The 10,031-nt window shown below is 44.0% G+C and overlaps 1 protein-coding gene across 2 annotated transcripts in view; it reads left to right on the forward strand.

Moving 5' to 3' along the window:
* The window catches only part of KHDRBS3 (KH RNA binding domain containing, signal transduction associated 3), a 121,255-nt gene extending 111,466 nt beyond the window's left edge, over positions 1-9,789 (forward strand). Inside the window, exons 9-11 of one of the 2 annotated variants that reach the window (XR_013840888.1) lie at positions 3,011-3,160; positions 4,699-4,758; positions 9,551-9,789. Coding sequence is in view for 1 of the 2 variants with exons in the window: in XM_079984462.1 (XP_079840588.1) it covers positions 3,011-3,102 (92 nt within the window). In the remaining variant the exon portion in view is untranslated. Of the gene's footprint in view, positions 1-3,010; positions 3,217-4,698; positions 4,759-9,550 lie in introns of those variants that run through there. The other variant, XM_079984462.1, reaches the window with a different exon arrangement.
* Positions 9,790-10,031: the final 242 nt, after the last annotated feature.

Below are 10,031 nucleotides of genomic sequence, written 5' to 3' on the forward strand. Positions count from 1 at the left end.
GAGTCACCTTCAAAGGTAGCCCCTCAGAGAGTGCAATTCAGTAGTCCAAGCGGGAGATAGTCCAGAGCATGTAGTCATAAGCCTTTAACCAACCTTGCCCAGTCCGGTGTCCTCCAGATCTTTTTGACCACAACTCTCAGCAGCCCCTTCCGCCATGGCTGGGGCTGATGGAAGATACAGGCCTGGAAGGCACAAGGTTGAGAAGGTTGCCTTAGCAGGAGTTAAGCATATGCAGTATGGGCACACAGCCCATTTTGCTGCTGCCTTAGCCAAACAGGGAACCAACCACAGAGTACGTCTGAACCCAGAGCTTGTGGTTTGCCTGGAGAGAAACTTTGTGTGCATCTTAATGCATTAGGCTAAGCCCAGCCATGCTGTGATTCATTTCCCTTTTTCAGTAAGGGAGGAGTGGAGAGAGAAAGCTCAGGCTATGTGCATAGGATGTTTTTGTTTAATTATAGTGACTGCCTCTTTGTTAATGCAGTCGTCGTAGCTGCCAGCTTTGATCTGAGGCTGATAGAATGGATCTTGGTACACTCATTAATCCTCCACCACTTTCGTTAGTTGCCAGTTCATCTCCGGGCTCAATTCAAAGTGATGGTTTTGACCTTTAAATGGTCTGGGACCAGAGAATCTCAAGAAACACACACACACACACGAACACACACACACACACACACCAAAAACAAAAGCTACACGCTATCTCTGAGGTTTTCATGTAGCTCCCCAAAAGGTCAAGGGCACATTCAAGACAGGAAAAACACTGGAGTTGTGAAGCAGGGTTAGAATCAGAGAGTTGGAAAGGCCCAAAGGGTCTTCTAGTCCGACCCCCTGCAGTGGTGAGGGGCGTGTCCTGAGGAGGGTTTGAAGATCTGGAAGGCTATATTGCAACCCCTTGACCTGAGCCCTCACTTACTCCTTCACATTGAATGGAACAGGACATTGCCTTACAAAAATGGCCTCCCCTGCTGTGCTTTCTGGAAACTGGTATTCAGAAGCCTACAGGTGAAACTCGAAAAACTAGAATATCGTGGAAAAGTTCATTTATTTCAGAAATTCAACTTAAAAGGTGAAACTAATATATGAGATAGACTCATGACATGCAAAGCGAGATATGTCAAGCCTTTATTTGTTATAATTGTGATGATTATGGCGTACAGCTGATGAAAACCCCAAATTAACAATCTCTGAAAATTAGAATATTGTGAAAAGATGCAGTAGCCATTCAATCCATAACACCTGCAATGGTTTCCTGAGCCTTTAATTTTTCGAGTTTCACCTGTACTGGTCTCAGTCATGGACACAGAGTATAGCTAAGGCCATTGATAGCCTTTTCTTCCATGAGTTTGTCTAATCCTCTTTTAAATCCCATCCACATTGCTGGCCATCACTGCCGGGGGTGTGTGTGTGTGAATGTGTGAAGTACTTTCTTTCATCTGTCCCTGAATCTCCCAACATTCAACTTTGTTGGATGCCTGGAAGTTCTAGTGTTACGAGAGAGGAAGGAAAGCTTTTCTCTGCCTGCTTCCTCCATGTCATGCATAATTTTGTAAAATTCCATCATTCAGCTTTTCTCAAAACTACAAAGTCCCCAACGCTGCAAACTCTTTGGGGGAGTCGATCCACCCCCTCGGATCATTTGGGTTGCCCTTTTCCAAACCCTTTTCCCACTCTGCAATAACCTTTTTAAGGTGAAGTGACCAGTGTGAGCACACCTTGGATTAGTGTAATGTTTGCTGTTTCGCTCAGGGCCGTCTTTAGCAGATGTGGCACTGGGGTGCAAATATCCGCCCAGCACCCCCAGATTACCATGGATAGTGTTGGGGTGGCCGTAGCTGCGCACTGCTAGCCATCGGGGGGGGGGCAACTCTCCCCCATCCCGCTGCAGGAGAGCGATTCCCCCAGAGGCTTGGAAGTGAAGTTGCACCCTTCCCAAGCCTCCATGGGAGGAGAGCGCAGCTTCCCTCCTAAGCTTCTGTGAGGATTGCTGCACTCCTGCCAGCCTTATGGTTGGTGGGGCACAGCTGGCGGGCATGCAGGGAAAGGGGAGGCCACCGGCAAAGCTGTGCAACTCCCCCACTTGCTGGGGCACCCCTGAGAGGCCGGCGCCCTGGCGCGACGCACCACTAAGCTGTATGGGAAAGACGGCTCTGGTTTTGCTGCTCGCTCGCAGTTTGGATAGTTCCTTTCGTTTCAGCGAGGCTAAGCAGTTTAGTATCATTAGCAAACATGGCCAGCTCCCTGCTGACCCCTAACTCTAGACCAGGTTTTCCCAAACTTGGGAGTCTCCAGCTGTTTTTGCACTACGATGAGGGCCTTCTGGCGGTTCCCTCATTGCGAGAAGCCAAGTTACAGGGAACCAGGCAGAGGGACTTCTCGGTAGTGGCACCCGCCCTGTGGAACGCCCTCCCACCAGATGTGAAAGAGAAAAATAACTACCAAACTTTTAGAAGACATCTGTTTAGGGAAGCTTTTAATGTTTAATAGGTTATTGTATTTTAGTGTTTTGTTGGAAGCCGCCCAGAGTGGCTGGGGAAACTCAGCCAGATGGGCGGGGTATACATAATAAATTATTATTATTATTATTATTATTATTATTATTGCCAGATGGGCGGGGTATACATAATAAATTATTATTATTATTATTATTATTATTATTATCATCATCATCATCATCATCATTATCATTCCTGACCACTGGACCTGCTAGCTATGGATGATAGGAATCATAGTGCAAAAGAAGCTGGAGACTCCCAAGTTTGGGAAACCCTAGTCTAGAAGGTTTATGAACAACTTTAAAAGCTCAGGTCCCAATACTGATTTTTTTTGTGGGGGAGGGCTCTACTTTCTGCACCCCTCCTTCAGGAGATCTTTCCTCCTCTCTGCCTGCTCCCCTGTCTAGAGTTGTGCCACTGAGCTATGCCCCTTTGCCACCCTTTTCCTCCCCCCAAAATAAGCCGCAGATCTATTTAGGAGAAGCCTGAACCATGTTTACGCTTCCTTATTTCAGGACAGGAAGAATGGACCAGTTCAAGACACAAGGCACCTTCAGCAAGGACAACAAAAGGAGGCTACAGAGAGCAGCCATATGCCAGATACTGATTACACTGTCTGATGTTGTGAAATACCCAATCTCCACCAGTCCTGTATACTGTTCAAAGTAATTTTTTTCTATGAACAATCCCTTTTTATTAAAATCAAAGTGCTTAATCTGAATGGACGGACTGAGCTTAATCTATTTTTTGCTGAATGAAAAGCCTGGACAGGAAGACACGTTGAAACGCGGAACTTTGTTATTTCCAGATTGTATTCGGGCGGGGGGGGGGGGGGGGGAGAACCGATAGGTGATCAAAACAAACAAGAGAGAGAGAGAAAAAAATATATAACCTTTGATTAACTAGTGTTAAAAACAGCTAGGTTTATTAAATATGTTAATCCATGATTTTAACCTAAGCGTAACCTTTTATTTTAAAGGTTTTCGACAATTTAGTTCTTCTAGTTTTTATCTTTCAACCATTTTGCTAGTCTTTCTCTTTGCAAACCTACGTAAAAAGGGAGGCAGATCACAGATGCAAATAATGTGGTATTTTGTAACTTGAGTCTTGAAATGTTCTGTAGTGTTAAGCAAAGATTACTCTTGCTTGATACTAAATAAACTTTTGAAAGAAAAATCAGTGTGTGTGAGAGTATGCATTATTTATTTAAAAACCTTCATAAATAGTAGTAACCAGGGAGGGAGTGATTTTTAACAACGATCAATATTAAATTGCTCCTACTAAAACACTGTACAACTACTTGCTTTTTTAATAAAATGGTATAAACCTAAAGGTGCATTTCATTATATTATAGATATATATATAGATAGATAGATACATATATTTATTCACCTATACACAATATAGACTTAAAGGCTTTTAAAGGAGTTATCCAAATGGTATCGATCTACTGGATTTCCACATTTTTTAATAAACAAATTATTGGTTTAAAATAGTTAATGCTTTTTCTGAAACAAAAAACTAAAAAAAACACACACCTGTGACTTAGTTTTCATCTTGTTGAGCATTTCTTCACTTAGTGCAACTTCGGAATTTTTGTTTGTTTTTTGAGAATTTTGGTACCTTAATGACCACCTCACTCCGTGCTGGAAGCAATAAACACAAAGCTTTTAAAGACTTTCTGACTTGACTAATTGAGGTCGCTTTCGTCAGAGGCAGAGGATGTGTAACCCTTAAAACGGTCTTCATTTGCAAAGGTAAATAAATCAAATAAGATTTTAATCTCACTTAATTTATCTTAATATAACCAATAAAAGCAGGGAAGGGTACAAATTAGCAAGTTCTATTTTAGATTATAGAAAAGGGAGGCTTTAAGATCACCACCTAAAATTTCATATTAAAAAGCTTAATTTGTTCTAGTCATCTAAAAAGCCTTAGTTCGGTCAGTTTAATTGGAGGAAATTATTCCCTATTAAACAAATGTAAAACCTCATAACTAGTAACTTGTAATCCTAGAATTTATGGACAACTAATGTAACTAAGAACTTAAAACATTACAAATGTGTGTTTTTTCCCCCTAAAGCTTTTTCGTAATTGTTGGTTTGATGTCTTTTAATAATGATAACTATGAACTGCTACCTATTTTAGGTTTTAGAATTGTGGGGTGTTTTAGTTAGTAAAAAGAAATCTTTTCTCTTGTCAGGAAACACTGAATGCCAGGGGAAGCCAAGAAGATTAAAAACATGTTTCTGTTGACGCATTGGTAGGTACCTGTGCATATTTTTAAACTTGATTAATGGTATGCTGGGGGAAAATATCTATAACGAGTAAACAACATTTCAATCTGTTTTGCATCTTTTAACCCACCCTTACAATGGAAATGGAGTAAGCCTACATACCAAATTCTGTTACTCAGGGCTCGGGTGAGATACTGCATTGGTATCCTGTTTTTGGATAACATGCCAAACTGTCGTTCTTCACCTGAGTCTATTGTAAGCCATGGTTTGGGAGGGAACAGCAAACGAAAACACCACATGACATTTTAGAGCTGGTTTGCACATCGTCGTTACAGTGATTGCTCCACCTCCAAAATTTGTGCAAGTGGGAACTGAATTTGTGAAGTTGTCTGTACAGATGGAACTGTTTTTTATTTGTGTTTACCCTTGCTTTATGGTTTGTAGCTGTTTTTTATCTTTGATTGTTCCAATCCACTCTGCGGCCTTTTGGGGAAGGGAGGGTAAGAAAGCCAATGAAGTGTGTGATTTGATGCCTGGCATGGGGCAAGTAATGACCTGAGTCAGCCAAAATGGGGTTTCCAGGCACCCCTGATCCACTGCTCAGCAATGTTCGCAAAGCCCTGTGCAAGGCAGAACCATCAGCTGGTTGTTGGGTCTTGTCCAGGCTTCTGCAATGCACCCCACAAGATAAGGTAAAGGGACCCCTTACCGTTAAGTCCAGTCGCAGACGACTCTGGGGTTGTGGCACTCATCTCGCTTTATTGGACGAGGGAGCTGGCGTACAGCTTCCGGGTCATGTGGCCAGCATGACTAATCCGCTTCTGGCGAACCAGAGCAGTGCACGGAAATGCCATTTACCTTCCCCCCGGAGCGGTACCTTTTGATCTACTTGCACTTTGACGTGCTTTCGAACTGCTAGGTTGGCAGGAGCAGGGACCGAGCAACGGAAGCTCACCCCGTGGCGGGGTTTCGAACTGCCGACCTGCTGATTGACAAGCCCTAGGCTCTGTGGTTTAACTCACAGCGCCACCCTGCCAGATAGCACTCTGCAAAAAAGGTACCTTCCAGTGTGTCAAATTTGGCCCCCAACAGGTAGGGGAGATAACAGTCTGGCTCACTGGTCAGACAAATTTGCTGACCCCTGTTTTGGGCAATCCATCTAGCCAAGCACACTTGGTAGAAATGCACTCAACTCATTCCATAAAAATAGGTTGCTGTTATGTTCAGATAGCAATCTTTTGAAGCGTAGTTCAAAGCAAGAGCAAATTAAACGTCATTATTTTGAATCTTTAAACAGAGCCGGGAGACGGACTTCCTGGTTGCATCTCCCATTTCAGTGTCCAGATTAAGCTTATTTTTCAAAAGTCCGAATTTCTTAAACTTCACCTACTCACGGTAGTCGTTTCTTAGCCGAATTGTCCCAAGAAAAAGGTCAGCGCTCACCGACAACAGTTTCACGGCTTCACTCCACGGAAAGAGCGATCGACTCTCAGCACCGCGCCAGCCCCGTCACTTTCCGGAGCCCCTTACGGGGTTCCTTTGCAGTTTCGGGGAGCGCTGAAGGTGCCCGCTGAGTCCCACGGCCACAGGCTTCTGCTGCCTGTGGTTTTTCAGAAAGGGTCTCCGCTTCGCCGTAGCGGACGACCCATTTCCACGGAGCTCCCCCTTCGCAGTTAGAAGAGGGCAGCCATTGCCGTTCGCGCCGCCTCCGGGAGTCTGTAAAAAAAATAGGTTGCTGTTAACCAGCTAGCCATGCCATCTAACTCCCTGTTTTCACATCCTATCTCTGTGTTTGTGCTGTGCTTTAAAAATTTACGCACCAAGGAAAGCTCAGTTCTGTGGCTTCTATCAATTCTGCTACCTCTTCCTTTTACGTATGCCATTTCTTCCTTGGGCATCTGCTGGGAAGGAACTATTAATTTATTTATTTCCCACCCTTCACCCTAGAGTTGGGTTACAACCTTAAAGCGCTCTATTAAAAGAACAGTTCAAAACAAAAAATAATAATAAAATGGGTCCTGACTTCAGGTGACGAAAGCCAGGGTAAATATGTGTGTCATCAGAATTTCTCTGGAAGCTGTAGGTGAAAGGCAGTATTACCACTGACACTTTGGAGAGACAGCTGCAGTGCTAACGCTGCTAGTGCATTTTGAACTGGCAGCAGTTGGCACAGCCAATATATGTGGTGTTTGCCAAACACCCTAGATTGGTGTTAGTCTAATAGTCAAAGCAGGGACGTGGGTGACGCTGTGGTCTAAACCACTGAGCCTAGGGCTTGCCGATCGGAACATTGGCAGTTCAAATCCCTGCGACGGGGTGAGTTCCCGTTGCTCGGTCCCTGCTCCTGCCAACCTAGCAGTTCGAAAGCACGTCAAAGTGCAAGTAGATAAATAGGTACCGCTCCAGAGGGAAGGTAAATGCTGTTTCCATGCGCTGCTCTGGTTTCACCAAAAGCGGCTTAGTCATGCTGGCCACATGACCCAGAAAACCTGTCTGCGGACAAAAGTCGGCTCCCTCATCCAGTAAAGTGAGATGAGCGCCGCAACCCCAGAGCTGTCTGCAACTGGACTTAACTGTCAGGGGTCCTTTACCTTTACCTTTTTTAATAGTCAAAGCAGACTAATCCCCAGAGAACATTGCTATGTGGAAACATCCTAAGAAGCTGAGTCGGGAGAGCACGAAACTCTTGATCTCAGAGTTCTGGGTTTGAGCCCCATGTTGGGCAAATTATTTCGTGATTGCAGGGGGTTGGGGCTGGATGACCCTTGTGGTCCCTTCCAAATTTACAATTCTACAATTCTAAGCCCAAGGTTCAGATCTCACTTAGGAGACTCTTGTGGGTCCTTTGAATAAGAATGGATTCACCCATGCATGCCTACTTTCCTTATTGCAGTAGAACATGTGAACTATCTTTGTGTCTGTTCGAATTGTAGTATCTAGTCCGGCCCCCTGCAATGCAGGAATCTCAACTAGATCATACATGACAGATGGCTATCCACCCTCTTGCTTAAAAACCTCTAGGAAGGGAGACTCCTCCTCTTTGGGGAGTCTGTTCCACTGTCGAACAGCTCTTACTGTCAGACAGTTCTTCCTGATGTTTAGTCAGAATCTCCTTTCTTGTAACCAGAAGCCATTGGTCTCCGGAGCCTCTGGAACAGGGGACAAGAAGTTTGCTCCTTCTTCCTCGTGACAGCCCTATAGATATTTAAAGAAGAAGCAAAATGATAAGACAACTTGGCATTTGGTGTTTCACCTGGGATGGCTGTTTGCACATGAAAGCCATCACTTGAGGTTGAAGACATGAAATAATGCTAGCATGTGATAACTTGGCCTAAATTCACCCCAACCTTAAAAGTGCTGGCAATCACTTGAACCAGACATTGCTCCCCAACCTAAGAAACGTTTTTTAGTCTTGCAGGGTGTGATCTGTTTCTGAAACCTTAAGTGTGTGGAAGATTTACATATAAGCAAATTTTAAATATAAGCAAACTCTTGTGGGGAAAAGTCTAGCATTAAAGAAAGCAGGTTTCTTTTCCTCCTTCCTTGAAAAAGATTTGTTGTGTATTTGTACACCCCAAACAAGATCTTGCAGCATCACTTGTGATGGAAACAGTCAGAAGATCAGACTCGATGTTCAGCAAATCTCCATTTCCTCAAAGTAGGAATATAGCAACTTTTCGAGACTTAAGAGCTTGAAAGGAGCATGTGAAAACAATTATTCTGTTTTGGCACAACAGAAAGCCAATCCAGGTCTAAGTTTAATGCTCCAGGACTTTGTTCAGTCAACACATAATCACAGGAGCACAATAATTGCCTTGCCTGCCCTGATTCAAGTTCAGCATCCTATTTTCTAGTAACGACAAACCTCTAGAAGAACTATGGGCCCTCCAGATGTTGCTAGAGTGAATCTCCCATCATCCATTGGTGACGCTGGGACTTGGGGCTGATGGGAGCTGACATTTAGCAACATCTGGAGATGCTCAGGTTTTTATCCGTCCAGTTACAGGTTCCCAAGCAGGGCCTGATCATTGCAGTCTTTCCCCCAAAGCCTGCCTCACATGGGATTGGTAAACCTGTGCCAGGGCTGCACCACTTCCCACAACCTCAGTAAGAACTGGGTCTTTAATTCCCTGGTGTCTGTGTCTCAAAGGCATTAACACTGCTTCTTGAACATTAAGATTTGCTTTTCCCAAAAGCGCTCTGACACTTTCTGTGCACAGAGCAGAATGATGTCTCACTGCAAGTAGAAAACTTGTACATCTCAAACCCCGCTGAGCTTTCTTCCTGAGCTGCTAGACCTCTGTTTTTCTTACGTGTCCAGGGAATTAGTTTACGCAAGGAGAAATGTCACCTTCCACCTGCAGCCCAAAGTGAAAGGTTTCCCTCTGCTGCTTCATCCTGTTGCATGTGCAGGTCAGGCCTGAGCTGATGGCTGTTACACACCTCTCTGTAGCATTTGTAGGTTTTTTCATGTGCTGATTTATGCCACAGCTGAATGTGTGACAGCTGCAGCCAAGATAGGCCTGTCTGTGGGATATCGCTGCTAGTTTTCATCTCCCAAGCGGGGTGTGAAAAGGGTGTGTTGTTCTTCTCAAAATTTATCTTTAGCCTGCCCTTTGCGATTGGTCATCTCTGCTTCACAGGACACCCACTCAGTTGTTTTGTTCTCGGATATAAAAGGTTTCCCCGCATAAATCAGTAACATTTCTAATTGGTGCTTTCCGCCACCTGCAACGTGATCGTCCCCAGAGCGTCACCAATAATTATTGGTTCCAAGCATATATACATATGTGTGTCTTTTGTTCTGCTGTTTTCCAGGGACTTTGCACGCTCTTACGGACAGATTCGAAACACCCCCCTCACCGACGTGCCTCAGAAACAATAGCCAGCAGCTCTTTGAAACTCCACTTTGACTTCCTTTTTAATGCTACCTGCTGTACCCTAGACTTGACAAGATGTATAGTTTTTCAGACCTCAGTTTTAACTCTATAATAATGTTTATTCATTTACCGCTGTAACTTTGTGAAGACATTAATAAAAGATTTTTTTCCGTTTCATTGTCTCCTGCAAAGAAATATTGATTCTTTATCAGACGCTTGTAAGTTTTTGCACAGTGTGAGAGTAAGCTTGAGGGAGTCTCTTTCAAACTAGCCCATTACTAAAAAGGGCTTATCAGCTGTGTGTGTGTGTGTGTGTGTGTGTGTGTGTTCACGCAGCAGCTGCTGCTAAGACAAGTAAATGGAAGAATGTTGCAGAAACACTTGTCCAAATGTAAACATACATGCCCAGAGCACAAGCT

Source organism: Podarcis cretensis (assembly GCF_951804945.1).
Source record: "Podarcis cretensis genome assembly, chromosome: 7".
Lineage (NCBI taxonomy): Eukaryota > Metazoa > Chordata > Lepidosauria > Squamata > Lacertidae > Podarcis > Podarcis cretensis.